The sequence below is a fragment of the Ranitomeya imitator genome, chromosome 1 (genome assembly GCF_032444005.1).
Source record: "Ranitomeya imitator isolate aRanImi1 chromosome 1, aRanImi1.pri, whole genome shotgun sequence".
In the NCBI taxonomy this organism is placed as follows: Eukaryota; Metazoa; Chordata; class Amphibia; order Anura; family Dendrobatidae; genus Ranitomeya; species Ranitomeya imitator.
In genome coordinates this window covers 1,136,525,631-1,136,546,523 of record NC_091282.1, presented here as the reverse complement: position 1 = coordinate 1,136,546,523, position 20,893 = coordinate 1,136,525,631, and the positions used below count along the sequence as shown (strand labels likewise).

The 20,893-nt window shown below is 44.1% G+C and overlaps 1 protein-coding gene across 2 annotated transcripts in view; it reads right to left on the bottom strand.

Moving 5' to 3' along the window:
* Positions 1-20,893, bottom strand: part of GABRA2 (gamma-aminobutyric acid type A receptor subunit alpha2) — a 359,232-nt gene that overhangs the window by 245,178 nt on the left and 93,161 nt on the right. For both annotated transcript variants that reach the window (XM_069744513.1, XM_069744514.1), the window contains exon 4: positions 1,864-1,931. In XM_069744513.1, the coding sequence (XP_069600614.1) occupies positions 1,864-1,931 (68 nt within the window). The remainder of the gene's footprint in view (positions 1-1,863; positions 1,932-20,893) is intronic.

The following is a 20,893-nucleotide window of genomic DNA, read 5'->3' as shown; positions in this document are numbered from 1 at the left end:
GAGCAGCACAAGACAGGATGGGGATGCAGGATGGGAGCAGCACATGACAGGATGGGGACGTAGGATGGGAGCAGCACATGACAGGATGGGGACGCAGGATGGAGCAGCACATGACAGGATGGGGGTCGCAGGATGGGAGAAGCACATGACAGGATGGGGACGCAGGATGGGTGAAGCGCATGACAGAATGGGGACGCAGGATGGGAGCAGCGCATGACAGGATGGGGACGCAGGATGGGAGCAGCGCATGACAGGATGGGGACGCAGGATGGGAGCAGCGCATGACAGGATGGGGACGCAGGATGGGAGCAGCGCATGACAGGATGGGGACGCAGGATGGGAGCAACGCATGACAGGATGGGGACGCAGGATAGGAGCAGCGCATGACAGGATGGGGACGCAGGATGAGAGCAGCGCATGACAGGATGGGGACGCAGGATGGGAGCAGCGCATGAAAGGATGGGGACGCAGGATGGGAGCAGCGCATGACAGGATGGGGACGCAGGATGGGAGCAGCGCATGACAGGATAGGGACGCAGGATGGGAGCAGCGCATGACAGGATGGGGACGCAGGATGGGAGCAGCGCATGACAGGATAGGGACGCAGGATGGGAGCAGCGCATGACAGGATGGGGATGCAGGATGGGAGCAGCGCATGACAGGATGGGGACGCAGGATGGGAGCAGCGCATGACAGGATGGGGACGCAGGATGGGAGCAGCGCATGACAGGATGGGGACACAGGATGGGAGCAGCGCATGACAGGATGGGGACGCAGGATGGGAGCAGCGCATGATAGGATGGGGACGCAGGATGGGAGCAGCGCATGACAGGATGGGGATGCAGGATGGGAGCAGCGCATGACAGGATGGGGATGCAGGATGGGAGCAGCTCATGACAGGATGGGGACGCAGGATGGGAGCAGCACATGACAGGATGGGGACGCAGGATGGAGCAGCACATACCAGGATGGAGACCATATACTAATATAAATGCTCGCCACCCGGGCGTAGAACGGGTTCAGTAGCTAGTATATATATATATATATATATATATATATATATATATGTCAGCGAGTCAGTCCTGGTGGCCATAAGACTGTAGGGTGGCTACATAATATTCCATGTGGAGCTGCATTATACTCTATAATAGTCTATATTATATTCTATGGGGGGCTGCATTATATTCTGAGAGGAGAGGCTGCATTATACCCTATTGGGGACTGCATTATAGCCTATGAGGGGGGCTGCATTATACCCTATGAGGGGGGCTGCATTATACCCTATGAGGGGGGCTGCATTATACCCTATGAGGGGGCTACATTATATTCTGTATGGGGGTTGCATTAAATTCTTTGAGGGGGCTACATTATACTATATGAGGGGGGCTGCATTATACCCTTTGAGGGGCTGCATTGTTTTCTATGAGGGGGCTACCCCAACCACTGCTACATAGTTAAGACATGTACTACCTTATATTATACCCTGATATTAGAGTGTTTTACCGCACAATTGGTGGTCTTGTATTTATTTCTATGTAGCTGCATAGTGGGCTCCAAGTATGATTTTCTCTGGTGGGCCCAAGCTGCTCCAGTCCGACGCTGGTTACACCTATAAAAACTACTGATCATCCAGTATCATAGGAAATGACAAATACAATATTAATATAAGCATAACAATGAATAAATAGCTATAAACATTTAAAACTGTGAAATTGTAGGTAGCTCTTGATCCCAGCGCAAAAAAGATTGACTGAGGAACTCCCCACACACAACCACACACACATAACCAGTTTAACGTATTTTGGATGCAATCACAGTACAAGAATAGAGAATGTACACATAGGCATATAGTAGCAAACTTACCATATCTGTGTCAGAGACAGGTCCAAAACTTGTCACATATATATCAGTGTGGACCACTGTTACACGGTCTACAACAACAACAAAAAAAACAACAATAAAAAGTCATTGAGATCTGATGATAACTATTATCAGCTTTGCTATTGTTTTAGACATCTGTGTTTGGGTTCATAGTCTTAATGACAGAAAAATAACATATATTAGATTTCAATAACTACAGCAGGCTCTAGGCAGAGCAAGGCAGCAAAGATACAATCTACGTTCCAGTTGTTGAAGACACTGCTCATTACAAAAGAATGGATATAGCAGAAAAAAAGATGCTATACTTGGCGCTGTCACCCCAACAGAATGTAGCACTAGTTCAAAGATAAGTCAAAGATGCTATTTTATTCATACAGTGTCTTAAAAGGAATCTGTCAGCAGGTTTTTGTAATCTGAAGACAGCAGGAAATAGAGGCTGAAACACAGAATTCAGAGATGTGTTTCGTGTCAACATTCTGCTGCTGTTTCCTAACTGTGAAGGATTTATCATTAGGAGATTAACATTGCTGGACTATTTTAGTCCGGAAATGCCCCTTCTGTGATAAGCGACTGACTTTCTATGAAGATAGTACATGAAGATCCTGGTGTGGGCGGGGGAGGGAGGAGGGCAGCTTTCATGGCTCTGCTTCATTGCTAAATCTTAAAGCTCTGATTGTGTCAGAACGACTGCACCCAGTAATCTAAGTGATACATCATTGGATTCAGATTCTCTTTCCCTACATCAAGATGCTCTCAGAAGAGGTAGCAGAAACCTGCTGACAGATTCCCTTTAAAAGGTTACGCTTTTCAGGGATCTGCTTGCCTTCATCAAACCAAAAGCAAGTCCAGACGCAGGCACAAGTGAATACAATGATGGATCAGGGAGCCATCAGATTCCTTTTCCACCATTGAGTCTGTGCATCTGAGAACACAGTAGGTGCAGTGATGTCACTACATCATGCCCTTTGTGCCACAGTACACTGCACAGACTGGAGCAGTACATCGAGGGAACGGAGTGAGGTGAGTGGTTCTATTTTAATTATTGGTTAATACTTGTATGGAGTAATTGTTTGGGGCCACAATACAATGTGAGGGGCTGTGGGGACATAACACTGTGTGAGGGGGCTTAAATACTGTGTGGAGGACTGTGGGAAAACTATACTTGTATATGAGGCCATTATGCTATGTGAGGGACTGTGGTGACATAGTGCTGTGTGCACATCATTTTGTGTGAAGGACTAAAGGGACATGACATTTGTGTTGGAGGCCATAATACTGTGTGAGGGACTCTGGGGACATCTTACTGTGTGAGGGATTATGATGACATTATACTTGTGTGTAGGGCATCATACTATGTGAGGTGCTGTGGTGACATCATGCTAGTGTGAGGGTCTGTGTTGACATAATATTGTGTGAGGGTCTGTGGAGATATCATAATTGTGTATGGGCCCATCATACTATGCAACAGTTGTGAATGGCTTGCTTGTGAGGACATCATGATGCGAGAGTTGCTTGGGGAACATCATACTGTGTGAGGGACTGTCTGGACATCATGCTGTGTGAGGCGTTATGGGGACATCTTACTTTGATTTGGGGACCGCATATTGTGCGAAGGGATGTGGTTACATCATACGGTGAGAAGAGGGGCTATGGGGACATCATAATGTGTAGGGAGAGCTTTCGATCAAGGTACATTTCTACCTATTAAATATACTTAAGGCTTAATAACAGGAGCAATATGACTTATATACATTATAAAAAGCAGCAAATTATATGGTTTTGAATAGCTGCTACAAGTGAGAACACATGTTACAGAGGGCTCTAACATAGCTGATGTTCAAGTAGCTGATGTTCAACATGATTTATTTTATTCAATATTAAGTGCTAAAAGCATAAAATAGTAATAAGCATAAATACCAAAACAGAAATTAAACATATTTAAAAATTTATTGCGCTGCTGGAAAGAAGACTGTTGCAGCGAAATTCATTAGAGGGTTCTTTATTGTCCACTACGAGTTTCAATGCCATACTGGCATCTTTATCAAGTGTGAAAACAACTAAAACCTGTTGTTGTTTTTTTTACACTTGATAAATATGCCAGTACAGCATTGAAACACCTAGTGGACAACAAAGAACCTTCTAATTAATGCTTCTGGCATTAATATACCTTATGTATTTCACTATTATCTGTATTCCTCCTCTTTCTAATTAACTATTCTAACACCTCCCAAATTCCACACACACTTTCACTACTTAAGGTACCTTCACACTGAGCAACTTTACAACGAGAACGACAACGATCCGTGACATTGCAGCGTCCTGGATAGCGATCTCGTTGTGTTTGACACGCAGCAGCGATCAGGATCCTGCTGTGATGTCGTTGGTCGGAGCAAGAAGGCCAGAACTTTATTTTGTCGCTGGATCTCCCGCTGACATCACTGAATCGGCATGTGTGACGCCGATCCAGCGATGTCTTCACTTGTAACCAGGGTAAACATTGGGTTACTAAGCGCAGGGCCGCGCTTAGAAACCCGATATTTACCCTGGTTATCATTGTAAATGTAGAAAAAAAAAACACTACATACTTACATTCCGGTGTCTGTTGCGTCCCCCGGCGTCAGCTTCCCTGCACTGTGTCAGCGCCGGCCGTAAAGCAGAGCACAGCGGTGACGTCACCGCTCTGCTTTATGGCCGGCGTTTACACAGTGCATGGAAGCTGACGCCGGGGGACGCGACAGACACCGGAATGTAAGTATGTAGTGTTTTTTTTTTTACATTTACAATGGTAAACAGGGTAAACATCGGGTTATTAAGCACGGCCCTGCGCTTAGTAACCCGATGTTTACCCTGGTTACCCGGGGACTTCGGCATCGTTGGTCGCTGGAGGGCTATCTGTGTGACAGCTCTCCAGCGACCACACAATGACTAAACAGCGACGCTGCAGCGATCGGCATCGTTGTCTATATCACTGCAGCGTCGCTTAATTCGACGGTACCTTAAGATCAGGTCACTATCTACACTATCTTCCCCTCCCATGCAGTAATTGCCTTCCCACAATCTCTTGTTTAAACTCTCCTCCAAACCTCTAGCCATTCTTTCCTCTAGCACAGCTGCACCCTCCTCATTGAGGTGCAACCCATAGACAATTAGTCAATGTGGCACCCCTAGGGGTATTTGCCACAAAAATAGTTACTGACAGTAAATGCAAATACTAAAATAGCAAGACTGCACTACCACCTCCGGCCAGAAGGGGGAGCTCCAGAGACTCCCCTTGATCCATTCTGGTCTGAGAGAAGAACTGGCAGTTGGGCTAAGGAGCTGAAAGTGAGAGGTCATACAGTTGAATCTCTAACAGCCCTGTGACTGTTACCAGGCCTAAATCACCGGCCTGAGGAGAAGAGGGATAGAGAAAAAGGACATTGTGAGAACCGGGTAGCATTAATCACTACCCAGAACAGGCGCAAAGACGGATACCGGATCCGTGGCTGTATTCATTACATATAATACAGCAACCGGAAAAACGTGAGGTGATATCAGCTTCACTAGGGTCGGACGCAGCAACAGACACAGAGTTCAGCGGTACTCCTGGAGGGGGTAAGCCGATAAAAGGACTCGGGTTGCCCGTCGAACCAGGACCCGGAGGGGACAGATTGGGCCGGCAGCCAGTTCACATACAGCAGCAGGGCCACACAGATATTGCGTACAATAAGAGGCGAAGACCCCGGCAGGGTCAAAGTAACTCAGAGTTCCCATACAGACTCCGGTGACAGGACTGGTTGTAAATCCTTTTTTGTTAAAGTAAACTGGTTAAACGTTCCAGTGCCTCAGTCTTTCATTTGGACAATAGCCATCTATCCAGGATTGGGATCATCACCGCTGGGAGAACCTGCTGCTGATCAAGTAAGTGCCTGTTCCCTCACGATACCCTTTACACTGTGCATTGCCTGAGGCCACAGCACCGGGTCAAGCCACCCGTGACACCCCCCTCAACAGACAGACCCCATTGGTCCGGTGCTGGGTACCCCGGTCTCTTGGGCGTCACAATTGGCGTCACGAACAGGATCTAGCCAGCCCGTATACCGGGTATTGTGTGCCGTGATTGGAGCCCAAAACTGTGAAAACTTGGATGAAAAATCTTGAAAATTGACTTTATTAAAGAAAAATCCATTCTCCATTGAAAACTATTGAAAGTGACTTTTCCCCATTGGTTATAATGGAGTAAAGATGGCCGCCATCCCCTGAGGTAATCACTTCATAACCGTTAGGCACGAGACTGTTAATTGAGCTACGCCATCACCTGAGCCCCAGTCTAACTGAAAAACTTCAGAATCCGCCATTACAGAGCGCGGTGGGTGGGAGCAGCAGGGGGCGTGTCATTGTGGGCGGCACCAAGCTGAGCGCTCTGACATCAGAGCAAGGGGAAAATCGATCCTGCTGCACAGCGGAACGAATCTACACTATCACGACGGAAGCGGAGGACCGGAAGGGTCCGGATTAACTAAGGGGGCACAGTATGTCGCAGCACGGAGACGCCGCAGCACCCGGCGACGCTAATGCAGCTGAAAGACAGAGTGTCGATAGAGAGTCCGGTAGCACAGCGGTGCAAGGAGTGGCGCCCATCATGCCGGTGCTGATGCCATATACCCCGGGTGGCCCATGGCTTCCAATGTATGAAGGTGAGCCTAATACCCTTGACGATTTCAGAGAAAAGATGCTGGCCCATTTTGACATGTTCCCTGTGGGTGAAGTTCAGCGTGTGAGTCTCCTGATGATGCAGTTAAGTGGCCATGCTAAGCGAGAAGTCACAGCATGGGCAGCTGATCTAAAAGGCACTGTTGAACGCATATTTGCTGGATTAAAAGCTACATTTGAAACCACTGCCAGCAGCAAAGCTAAAGTACGATTCTTTAATTGCAAACAAAAAGTTAATGAGGGCGTGAGAGACTTTGCCTTAAACCTGCAGGAAGCCCTTAAATCACTTACACTGGCTGAACCCATTTTTAACACCGGAGCGGATAAACTGCTAAGAGATCAATTTATTGAGGGACTCTACACCCCTTCTCACCGGGGGCATGTGAGCATGCTTGTTTTTAAGAACCCTGAATTGACATTTGCCCAATTAAAGGAGAGCGCTATACGTCTCCAGCTGGCAGAGGCACCTCGGGATCAGGATCCTGCGCAACTCATGGCAGAGGCTCCTCAACAACATGGAGTACCAGTGACATCAGCTATGTCCGGGGCCATTGCTAAGCCCCTGGGGCCCAGTACTAATGAGGCTCTTCAACAAAAGCTTGACTCTTTAACTGATGTTGTTGCTTCAATGGCTAAAACCATGCAGGAGATGAGAGGACCCAAGATGGAGTTGTCAAACCGTAGAGAAGGTGTTCCATGGATGAGACCCCGGAGATACCCGACATGGAGAGGACGACCCCGCGACCGCTACCAACCGGATGGACAGCCCATTTGCCGCCGTTGCCAGCAGCCAGGCCACTTTGCACGAGATTGTGATTTAAACGGGAATCCCCTGAGAATGCGGGCCGCTTCGCAGGAATGAACTTTCAAGGCCCAACACCCTGGCACGACAGGTACATCGGAGGACGACCCATTATCCCTATCGTGCTGGACGGAATGCCCCTCAACGCTTTGCTGGACACAGGTTCCCAGATTTCATCTATACCGTATATCCTTTATAAGAGGTACTGGGCTGATGCAGATATTGATAAAGGGCCCTCTGATGTTGAACTAGATATATGGGCCAGTAATGGTAAGTTGGTACCGAAACTAGGATTCAGGGAGATGACCATAAAGATTGGTAAAGTAGAATTGAAGAAACAGGGTATAATTGTTGTTGATGTTGACCGGCGGAACTGTGAACCAACTGTATTGATAGGAATGAATGTGTTAGAGAACTGCTTTTCCGAAGTCATTTCTGTCTTACAGCAAATTGCTGAAACTGCCCAATCCTGCCAGCAGAGAGTTCTCCGGAGGGAAATAAAAGTATTGATGTTAAGGCAACAGGTAGAAGTTGCAGGTGGAGAAATCGGCAGTGTGAGGGTAAGTGATCCAACATCTATTGTAATCCCACCAAAAACAGAAATGCTGGTATGGTGTAGAGCAGCCATTGGTACTAAGGGACGAGATTATCAAGCCTTAATAGAACCAGTGTACACCGACAGCAGGCCCACTATACTCACAGCAAGAGGGATAGTCGAGGTACACCGGGGACGAGTGCCGGTACGACTTTTGAACTGTGGAGAGGAAGAGGTCACTTTGCCAAGGTATGCTACAATGGCAAAGCTATATACTGTTGACAACAATGCCATCACAACCATTGAGCCCTTAGAACCAACCTGTCAGGTGGAAGGCAATGGCTCAGATGGAGAAATGGAGGATTGGTGCCAACAGCTACACGTGGGCATAAATTCAACACCTACCCATCAAAAACAAGGGGTGTATAGGCTAGTGACGGAATATGAACAAGTCTTCAGTAAACACCCATTGGACTTCGGACGGATAGAAGGGGTAGAACACACAATCCCCACCAGTGACCATCCCCCAATAAAAGAAAGATATAGACCCATACCGCCCGCTCACTATCAATGTGCAAAAGATATGCTGAGGGAGATGAAACAGGCCGGGGTAATAAGAGACAGCTGTAGCCCCTGGGCGGCCCCTCTAGTGATTGTCAAAAAAAAGGACGGAACCATGAGAATGTGCGTAGACTACCGGAAGATTAATAACATCACCCATAAAGACGCCTACCCCTTGCCTAGGATAGAAGAGTCCTTAACTGCTTTGAAATCTGCTAATTATTTTTCCACCTTAGACTTAACAAGCGGGTATTGGCAAGTCCCTGTGGCTGAGCGAGATAAGGAAAAGACGGCATTCACCACACCAATGGGTCTATGTGAATTTAATCGCATGCCGTTCGGACTCTGCAACGCATCCGGTACCTTCCAGCGGCTGATGGAATGCTGCCTCGGACACAAGAACTTCGAGACCGTCCTCCTGTACCTAGATGATGTGATCGTCTACTCAAAGACTTACGAACAACACTTAATAGACCTGGCAGAAGTGTTCGAAGCCTTATCCAGGTATGGCATGAAAGTCAAGCCATCCAAATGTCACCTTCTCAAGCCAAAGGTACAGTACCTGGGACACATCGTGAGTTCGGAGGGAGTAGCACCAGATCCCGAGAAAATAAGCGCCATAAGGGATTGGCCAAGACCTACCAGCGCAAAAGAAGTGAGACAATTCCTGGGATTGGTGGGTTACTATCGCAGATTTATAAAAGGATTTACCAAGTTGGCAGCACCCTTGCAAGACACCTTGGTAGGGCAGACGAAGAAACCTTCAAACCGAAACCCTCCTTTTCAGTGGAACGACGAAAGGGAAGACTCCTTTGAACAACTAAAGAAGGCACTAACCGTAGAAGAGGTTCTGGCATACCCAGATTACCATCAACCTTTCATCCTCTACACCGATGCCAGTAATGTGGGACTAGGAGCGGTGCTGTCACAAAAGCAAGAAGGTCGGGAGAAAGTCATCGCCTTTGCAAGTAGAAAGCTCCGGCCTACTGAAAGAAATTCAGAAAATTACAGCTCCTTCAAATTGGAACTACTGGCAGTAGTTTGGGCTGTGACTGAACGTTTCAAACACTATCTGGCCGCTGCAGAATTTATTGTCTATACTGACAACAATCCGTTGACCCACCTGGACACAGCCAAATTAGGTGCGTTAGAACAGCGATGGATAGCCCGGTTATCTAATTACAACTTCAAGATCAAGTATCGAGCAGGTCGCAAGAATGGAAATGCCGATGCCCTATCCCGGATGCCACACTTGAGAGATGTAGAAGAAGAAATGGGGGAGCTTGAAGAAATTGAACTACCAGCCTTCCATCATCCCAAGGCAAAACATCATCAGTCAAGTACCTATCAGAAACAACAAGAGGTGAATTTAAATCCGTTAGCACACCATAGATGGGCTGACACCCAAGACAGCAATCCGGCTGTGAAGTTGGTGAAGGAACTGTTAACTGAGCAAAGTGCATATCCCGATGAGGATGCCCCAGAAGAGACGCATCAACTCTGGAAAGAGAGAGGCAAAATGTTCCTGTATCAAGGGAAGCTCTGTAGAAGGTACACCAATCCGAAAACACATGAATTGGTTTGGCAGATTATCGTGCCTAAACAAGATGTCAAGATGGTCCTCGAAGCTTACCATAATGGTGCTGGTCACTTCGGTTGGAAAAAGTTAGAAGTACTTCTAAGAGAAAGATTTTATTGGGTCGGGATGAGAAAATCAATCGAACAGTGGTGCAGAAATTGTGGCCCGTGCAACCTCAGAAGAAACGATCAAAAGAACCAAAGAGCACCACTGCAGCCCATAATCACCAAACAACCACTTGAACTTGTAGCCATGGACCACGTGAAGTTGACACCAAGCCGGTCTGGCTATGTCTATGCCTTGACCATCGTGGACCATTATTCACGCTTCTTGGTAGTAGTACCCGTAAAAGATCTGACAGCAAAAACAGCAGCCAAAGCGTTCCAAACGTACTTTTGTAGACCCCATGGATATCCGGAACAGGTTCTCACCGACCAAGGTACAGCCTTTGAATCAGAGATCTTCAGAGAATTCTGTAATATGTATGGTTGCAAAAAGATTCGGACGACGGCCTATCATCCACAAACAAACGGCTTATGCGAGAAGATGAACCATATTGTAATAGAACTACTAAAGACTTTACCTGAGGCAGAAAGGAATCAATGGCCAGAGAAATTGCCTGACTTGGTGGATCTGTATAATCATGTCCCGGTGAGTTCCACCAATTGCACCCCAGCTTACCTTATGCGTGCAAGACCCGGCCAATTACCAATCGATCTAGAAATGGGAATTCTGAAACCAGACGCAGAAGTCCAAGACTCCAATTGGGATATCATACGGCAAAAGCAGTATCGCCAAGTGCAAGAGAGTGTGGAAAGAAGCCTTCAGCAAACTAGAGAAAGACAAGAGCGAACTTTCAACCAGAATGCTCTAGCGACCCCATTAAGACCGGGTGACCAAGTGCTCAAGAGAAATCGTCGAACCAATAAACTGGACAATCAGTGGGAAGCCGTACCCTACACAGTTTTACCAACAAGAGTGGATAATCCTAAAATGTGTCTCATTAGCAAAAACGGAGGCTTAACATCTGTACTAGTGTCAAGAGACAATCTTAAATTATGTCCGGAAACATTGAAAGAGCCAGACGTTGTCCAGCCAGAACCAGAAGTTATTCAACCCATACAGGTTCAACCAGTAAAGGAAAAAGAAGAGGAAGTGTATCACACCTGTATAGGAGACTTTCCCAAAACCCTACTAACATACCATGGTGCAGTAGTGGTTCCCATGGTGGCCTTTTACCCAACACCAAACCCAATACCAGAAGTCCCAAGACAGGAAGAGGCTGACCCCGTACTACAGGAGGTTCCAGGCCAGGAAGAACAGATTCCTGGTCAGAGTAATCCCATTCACGGTGGACTTGCCAACTCCATAGTCGTGGAATTATCTTTAGCAGAGCGGGCAGATACTACATCCGCAGTAGACAGTAGTACACCACATGAAGAGACACCGCTATTACGTAGATCACAGCGTAGTACCCAGGGTCAATTACCGGCCAGGTATGCAGATTACCAACTATAAAGCTCATAATGTGAATTGTATATATGTTATGCCGTATATAGTTAAACAGAAAATGTAGTATAGTCATTGTTATCAGTCTGCAACGTTTAAGCCCAGTGCCTACAGAGACTTGTCTGTATGAACTTCTTGCATATTCTTGAACTTTTTATCAGCCCGGAGGCACTAAATCAAAGCTCCGGAAAGACTGCTTTTTGAACTTTGCTCCTCGCTCTTTTTGAACTTTCTTTAGACTTTATATTGATAACTCCGTTGGAAAAATGGAACTAAATTCCTGGACACAAAGTGCAGTGCCTTTCCTAGTACCTTCAAGGATAGAACTGTATTAATGGACGCTATTTGAAGTGACTTTGTACAGAACTATATTTTTGTTTCCTCGAGTGGTTTTTGTAACTTTTCATTTTTAAGACTCTGTACATATTAATTGTTATTTCAAAATGTTATTGTCCCACAGTCCCGGAGTACTGTTCTTAACTAAGGGGAAATGTGGCACCCCTAGGGGTATTTGCCACAAAAATAGTTACTGACAGTAAATGCAAATACTAAAATAGCAAGACTGCACTACCACCTCCGGCCAGAAGGGGGAGCTCCAGAGACTCCCCTTGATCCATTCTGGTCTGAGAGAAGAACTGGCAGTTGGGCTAAGGAGCTGAAAGTGAGAGGTCATACAGTTGAATCTCTAACAGCCCTGTGACTGTTACCAGGCCTAAATCACCGGCCTGAGGAGAAGAGGGATAGAGAAAAAGGACATTGTGAGAACCGGGTAGCATTAATCACTACCCAGAACAGGCGCAAAGACGGATACCGGATCCGTGGCTGTATTCATTACATATAATACAGCAACCGGAAAAACGTGAGGTGATATCAGCTTCACTAGGGTCGGACGCAGCAACAGACACAGAGTTCAGCGGTACTCCTGGAGGGGGTAAGCCGATAAAAGGACTCGGGTTGCCCGTCGAACCAAGACCCGGAGGGGACAGATTGGGCCGGCAGCCAGTTCACATACAGCAGCAGGGCCACACAGATATTGCGTACAATAAGAGGCGAAGACCCCGGCAGGGTCAAAGTAACTCAGAGTTCCCATACAGACTCCGGTGACAGGACTGGTTGTAAATCCTTTTTTGTTAAAGTAAACTGGTTAAACGTTCCAGTGCCTCAGTCTTTCATTTGGACAATAGCCATCTATCCAGGATTGGGATCATCACCGCTGGGAGAACCTGCTGCTGATCAAGTAAGTGCCTGTTCCCTCACGATACCCTTTACACTGTGCATTGCCTGAGGCCACAGCACCGGGTCAAGCCACCCGTGACACCCCCCTCAACAGACAGACCCCATTGGTCCGGTGCTGGGTACCCCGGTCTCTTGGGCGTCACATCAGCTCAGTTTTCCAGGATGCCGAAACCTTTCCTACACTTATTTATCTCAATAGTGTCCCTATGCCTCTCAGTTGTGGCTCATGGTACAGGTAGTATTTCAGATAACACTACCTTTGAGATCCTTGCTTTAAACTTATGGCTTAAACACTTAACATTAAGGATTTTCCATCTTCCGCTACCTTTGTCATTGGTGCCAAAGTGCACCATGACAGCTGGTTCCTCACTGGACTCTTCCAGTAACTCAACAACCCAATTCACAGTGTGTCGAATTTGAGCACCAGGAAAACAACACACTGTTTATGACAGATTGCCATGTCTGTTCCCCTAATAATTTAATTTCCATTATATCTGGCTTACAATGTGCTCCTATTTCCCTCTTTACTGGAGCTGACACTCCCCCAGCTTTCAGAGGACATGTCTTCCTGCATCAGTTCTATCCCTTTACTGATTTTACTGATATCTACTTCATCTGCTGATACTACTGAGCTGCAGAATTAGAGAGCTGCCATAGTGTGCAGAACTATGATATTACAGTTCCATACACTTCCTTCCATACTTACTTTTAGCCATAGAAAGGTATGACAACAGCTACTCAGATGGCATATCGGGCTTCAAATCCCTCACTTATCTGATGTTAATTAACGAATATCCCAGTTTTTTCATACCTAAGTTCAGGACAAACATGTAAAGCTTCATCATTCATCATTGTATTCAATGTGCTAATTAGAATTATATAATGGTAACGTTGGAAGAGACCTCCTGGACCATCTGGTCCAACCCCCTGCTCAAAGCAGGATTCTCTAAATCATCCCAGTCAGATGTCTGTCCAGCCTCTGTTTGAAGACTTCCATTAAAGGAGAACTCACCACCTCTCGTGGCAGCCTGTTCCACTCATTGATCACCCTAACTGTCAAAAAGTTTTTTCTAATATCTAATCTGTGTCTCCTCCCATTCAGTTTCATCCCATTGCTTCTAGTCTTTCCTTGTGAAGATGAGAATAAAGATAAGCTATTAAGTCTCCTCTCAGTCTTCTTTTTTGCAAGCTAAACATTCCCAAATCCTGTAAATGTTCCTCATAGGACATGGTTTGCAGAGCGAAAAGGGGGCACTGGGGCATTCTAACTACAGACCTTTCTACCTCTAGAATAGTGGGTGACCTACCACAACTTACAGCCAGGAGAGCGCCTAATTTTAGGAATCTCTTGACAAGCAGCCACTACAAACGACAGACTATCAGGCTTAATCGGGGCATTGTACTTCATGGTTCATTTGCGTGTGGTAGCTGTAGCATTTGTTCACATATGTGCCCTACTAGAGACTATTTTGTGAACCCCACCGATCAGAGTAGACATAGGTTAGCTTCATACATCAATTGTAGGACGACCCTTGTTGTATATGCCCTTATCTGCCCATGCCAACGTGTTTACGTTGGCCAGACTTCCCAAGAGTTAAGGCGTAGAATACAAAAGCATTTTTCTACCATTAGTTTGGCACGCAATGACTCTTTGAAGGGCAAAATACTCACTCCAGTGGCATCCCATTTCTTGGCACAACACGATGGTCAGATTTCAGGTACCAAGGTCATTGGTTGGACAAAGTACGAATTTCGAATAGGGGTGGTTGCTACAAACAGTTGTTGTTACGTATGGAGGCTAGATGGATCTTTAATCTTGGTTCCATTGCTCCCGCAGGTCTCAACGAAGAACTGTTACTTACTGGATTTCTTGGATAATTAAGTCTCCTTGTGCTTCATCATGGATCGGCCCTAGTGATATGTACCTATTGTACCTTGGGTGTCTGCAGAATCTGGACATTTTCTGCTCTCCGTCTGAAATCGTGTATACAAACCATTATCCGGCTGCATTTTTTATAGACCTTACTGGAAATGTATTGCCTCTAACATCAGCGGCGGGCTTATTACATCTTATTGTCTTATTTGATTTTTCCAGAATAAAATTGTTTCCACAGCATCCCTTCAGGTGTTCTTGGCCCAAGAGTAGAGGTGTCCATGTTGTCGTCCATCTCAGGACTGTCACCATTTTTTTTTTCCATTAGTCCGAGTAATAGAGAGAGGGTGGTTTTATGTATGTGTATATACATGTGTATGTATTTATATGCATATATATATATATATACATATATATATATATATATTGTATTTTTGGCTCTATTTGTATTATATATTGGCTCAAGGGGTTTTGCAATAAGACACATAATATTGTGTTGGCTCATGGGGGGTGCTGTCTTCCAGCACAGCGGTTATTGGCCATAATGGTCCTCCTCCTTTGTGATTTCCACCACTTTTTTGGATTTCCATTATATGATGGGTAATTCGGCTCTTGGCAGGTTCTGACTAGTTTATAACTATATTTATATGTGATTAGTTTATAATTATATTTAAACATTCATATGATCTATTATGTATTCATGATGTTTATATTTTTGTCCTAATAAAACTATGTCTTGTCATCATGCAGCATGTTTTACTACTTTATTCACATTATGAAAGCGTGTACAAATGTTTGTATTTGTATGCCCCCGGGGGAATGCTTTGTGTTTAGTGACTGGCTGCATGGTTGTCTGGGTTTATATGGGCTCCATGACCTATCTATATATTAAATTTTTGTATATATATTTTTTCAGGTCTCAGGTCACCTTGTTATTCTTACTAAGTCTTTTGGTATTTTTTTGCCACCCTGGCTCCATGCGGTTATATCTACTCTTTGCTATATATTTGCATTTAAGAGTGGTTTCACCCTTCAGTGCTCATATGTCTATGATCCATTTTTTTTTTCTCACACAGGCTCCCATTATATCTGCAATTTTTATTTCATTATTTGCAGATAGGCAATATTAATATACTTAGGGCTGTTTATTATGTATTTATTACTCATTATTATTAGGCTTTGTATAAGCTTTGTCACGGCCATTCTGCCGTGTTGCGTCCCCTCCTCCTACTTATGTCTCCTTATCCAGGTCTGCCGGCCTCTCTTGGACCTGTGGCCGTGTTCCCTGCCTTATACGCAGGCGCCCTGTTCATTTCTTTATTAGGCCCGATCGGCGCTTGCGCAGTGTGTTGTTGCGCACTGCGCTTGCGTGCGCTATATGGCTGCGGCTCCCCAGATTCCTATATGGTGAGTGCCTGCCTTTTCTGGTTTGCCGCTGTTCGGTGGGTCCCAGCGGTGCCGCCATACATCTTCGGCGCATGCGTGCGCATTATGGCCTCGATGCCCTTTACACATTCTCTATGGACACCTGCCTCTTCCGGTCTGTAATTATCCACCTGAATGTGGTGCATGTCCACATCTATAGCTAAGGCTTGCAGTCAGCATTATCTACTAATGCCGCTTCCCTGTCAGCTGACTGCCCACACCGGTTTCTAATTAGCTATTTGGCTCACACTATTTAAGGTTGTGTGATAGCTCAAGCACACATCTTCCCTGACGAAGCCTGGTTCGCCGGGCGATACGCGTGGGGCATCACCACACCAGGTTGTATCTTTGTAGGAGGTTATCTCCCGTTTACCTTCTGTGACCCAGTGATTTCACCATATATAGGTTTCCCATTAGCCATTGTTTGAGCTCGCCTCTTTTTACTTCTGCTTGGGACATATTGTTGTGCCTACTATTGTTTTGTTGGCCTGGCACTGCGTGCATCCTGGCTTACTATTTTGGCACCGTCCCGCCATTTACAATTTTGCGCTGTACCACATGAGCCATTTGGGTTAATTTTGGGTTACCTTATTACACTGTATTATGGTCCGTTTTTCCTGTGTGTTTTTGATGGTGCTTATATGTTTTTAATTATGTTTTTATTGTTTATGGTGTGTTTTTTCTTTGATCTGTCAATAAAATCAGCTTGTATTTTATGTATTTTGTTGCTCATTAATTGCAGGTGTGCGACTTGTTGCAGTGATGCTTTTCTCTTTGGATTCTCAGGTTTGCAGAGCGGTCACCATTCAAGTCGCTCTTCACTGAACTTGCTCCAGTTTGTTGATGTCTTTTTTAAAATTTGGTGCCCAAAACTGGACACAGTATTCCAGATAAGGTCTAACCAAAGAGGAGTAGAGGGCAATAATGACTTCACGTGATCTAGACTGTATGCTTCTGTTAATACATCCCAGAATTGTATTTGCCCTGTCAAGAAATGTTTGCTACATCTATACATTTCCACTGCGCAGCTGAAAACAGACTGCAGGAAACCTAATAAATGTTCCTAAAACACATCATAGTTATGTTAATTTTAGAGACTTATCTTAAAAAAAATAGTAGTTTTATTGAACTTGTCAATATTTTCCTGCTATGAGAACTGCAACTATAACTCAAATGTTGGATTCCAAGTCAAAAATCTGGGCAAAACATTTCACCAGATAGATTAAAAGCTCAGATACTGTCAGAAAGATTGGTTGCCACAATAAAGATCATTGAACTCTACAGTAAAAGCTATGAAATTGCATGCTACATTTAAAGTGCACTCTGTATTCAGTATAGGTTATGTGCAATAAAAAGATGAATTTCTATAGTCAAAACCTTTTAGCATCCATAAATCATATGGCTTTTTTATGTTTTAGTCTTAAAACATGCTTTGTGAAACCAAATCACGCAACCCACAAAAATGCTCTAAAGAATAATTTATATAATAATATTCACAATATTCTGTATAGAAAAATATAAATGACAGAAAAAATCTCTGGAGGATATTCTCAAACTGTGTTTCGAAATTTACATGGTTGTAGAAAATATTAAATATCAATTATGAAGTTGTAATGAGCACAGCTGTGGAGAAAGCGGTCAAGGTCAATGCTCTACAAATGTTGGAGTCAGTATACATATCACTACCACCCATGGTCTACCATAAATGCAGTTTCCGCTCTAGGGCCATAGCTAAGAGGGCTACTGGAGCAAGTTCCCCAAGTGCTGGGTTTCGCGGAGAGTGTGCCAAATAGCAACTTTGCTTTTGCTGGAGGCATTTAGATACAGTGCAAATGCTAAGGCAGCAAATTTCATTCTTGTTCAGGATAAAAGAAAGACTAGGTCTGGATCTCTTCCATTTCCCATCAAAAATATTTTAACAGCACTAGGCTGGATGGGAGGACATTGAATCAATAAAGCGGTTCTTTACTAAGCTTCACAATTCTTTTTGGGCTCCATGATAACTCAAGACCAAGAAATGAATACAGCAAGAAGCAATTCAGGCACAGGAGCCCAAGAGGAAAGTGGGCCCAATTCCACCTCTAAAGCAAGTGGAATTTTGCATTTTGATGAGCTATTTAACCTTAATGGATCCATATACTGTTCTTGCACATGGGCCCTCTTCTATCTGTGTCCACTACTGTTTTGGATAAGCTGTTGAGTTTTATGTCTACACTCAATATGGTGTCAGGACAATGTTTTCATCTTCTTTTATGTGGCACACCGCTCACCAGCAATGATACTACTTTGCTATGTTCTACTTAAGTGGTGTCGAACTCCTCAACATTCCAGCAAAGCTTCCTGCTCATCACTAATCACGACTTTATCTCCATTTCTGAGAATCTCCAGAAACAAATGCATACATCTGTTAGGATGCTTTTAGCAGCTCTGCTTGTTGTAAGCCTTATTCTTATGAGCTATGTGTTTTAGGCTTAGTGGATCAGTAATGCTTGTATTACGTTCACTGTTACTAGAATGCACTTCAAAGGGCTAAATAGTAGACCAATGAGACATGGGAGATATTCTCGTTACATGTGTCAAGCTAAGCCATCACTGCATATCTGTCAATAAGCCATGCTTATGTCACTTTCTCTACTATATAATATACCCATTACCCTATGGCATACTTTCAAATATGCAGTGCAATGTAATGATTCCTATACACAAATAGTTAATATACCCTGTTATGGATGGTACAGATGGGTACAACCCTGCCAGTAAGTACTTTTATTTCTCGCAATACAAATTCTATAAATTCTATACATAGTAGCAAATCCATAGATGGGCTGCAACTCACATCATGGTCATTGAGTGGACACATCTTGACACATAAGGCATAAATATCTCCAGTCAGAGTATCACAAAACTATGTGTTTTTTTTTTTTTACTAAACTTGTTATCTTTTGCTGGATATGTTGAGCTAAGATCAAAGGTCAAAAGGACATGTCTGTATATTCTAAGAGCAGGGCTCAACAGATAGCCTACTCAGCTTCTTGGATATCTACTGAACATAAAGATGTCAATGAGGTCCATGCAGTAGGAAACACTAGCACAAATTAGACTGTACAGAAAGTACTCACATTAGAACTCACTTACTCCTTTGATGACATCTTTATTGGTTGTACATAGCCTTAAGGCCTGCTTAAACAGTCTCTTTTTTCCCAAGTAAGTAAAAGCTAATTTAGCTGTATGGTTAGTTTCTTCCATTCGCACATAACAGGCATTGATTCGTGTAATTTCATTGAAGGTCGATTGTTGCATCACCATTTGAACACTTAGACCTGTCATCAATTCAGAAGAGTGAATAAAAAGCACCCACAACTCGGAATACTCGTGAATGCCCATGACTCAGAAGACAAATCATTACATGACTTCATGAAACAATAGCAAATGTCAGCCAATGTACTATTTTTAAGAATGCGTGATACGTTTCCTGAAAAATAATAATTTTTATTTGCTGTTAATGATTGTTTTGCTTTATTACTCTGGCCAATTATCATTAAGACTCCTCATCGTTATCATCTGCATTTCATGAAAAATGACTCCAAGTGAAAGGGACTTTGTATAGACTAAACAAGGTATTCCTAATCTGTAAACCACTTCATTGTTGATAAGAGGAAAATTGAGAAGTTTCATGCTCTTTGCAATTTTGCCCATTATAGAATATGATTTAACATATTTATAAAAAAACATTTTTCATGTCATCATCCTAATGAACAGAAAAGAATAATAGATTTAATTAAAAGCAAAAAAAAAATTACACACCCACCTTCGTTGGGACCAGCTGCCTACTACTGTTCTGGATACATTAGATAGTAAACCTCCACAATCATTTGTTAGGGTCATTAAATGAACCTGCTGTTAATTGTTCAGATATGATATTACCTCATCCATCACTAGAAGAAATTCTATTGAACAGTATAGGTGGCTGGGGGTGGCGGGGGGGGGGGGGGGGGGGGGTTACTTTGAATTATCTACATTATATTTAGCCAGAGGCTACATTACACTGTTTATGTGATAATAAGCAGCTAACGGTGCATGATGGGTCAATCCATCCAGCATTATTCAAAACAACAGGATGGAAAGGTTCATTCTCTCTACAGAGAGATTAATTGAGCTCTATAGATCAACTTCTACTGCCAAAGGAAGAAATCAAAGCTTAAAATAAGCATATCTGCATGCAAAAAAACCCCATTCGTTCTATCAATCAACTAATAGTCCACATAGTAAAAGTAACCAACACCATTGGTGGCCACAAATGTGACAATGCAATGATGCAATTATTAGGCACGCATAGGGGGCTTGTGGTATTGTGAAATCCTAAATATGAGTTTTCAAAAAGTATAACTGTCTGTGGCTATCTTGAGAATATTCACAGGCTTCAAGGTTGATTCTTTAAGACTGTTATTGTGGATGCCAGTGTTAATTAAGTGTATTGTACTTCAGCTAGCTCCTTTATTAAGAGGTACATGCCGCCTAATGAACTAGGTGCAACTTTTAACTTGAATGTGCCGGGACTGGAGTAACTTTCTGGAGTAGAATAACTTCATGAATCAGACGGGCAAGCATAGCTACTTGTGATGAGCGAGTATACTCGTTGCTCGGGTTTTTCTGAGCACATTCGGGTGATCTCCGAGTATTTGTTAGTGTTCGGAGATTAAGTTTTCATCGCCGCAGCTGAATGATTTACAGCTACTAGACAGCTTGATTACATGTGAGGATTCTCTAGCAACCAGGCAACCCCCACATGTACTCAGCCTG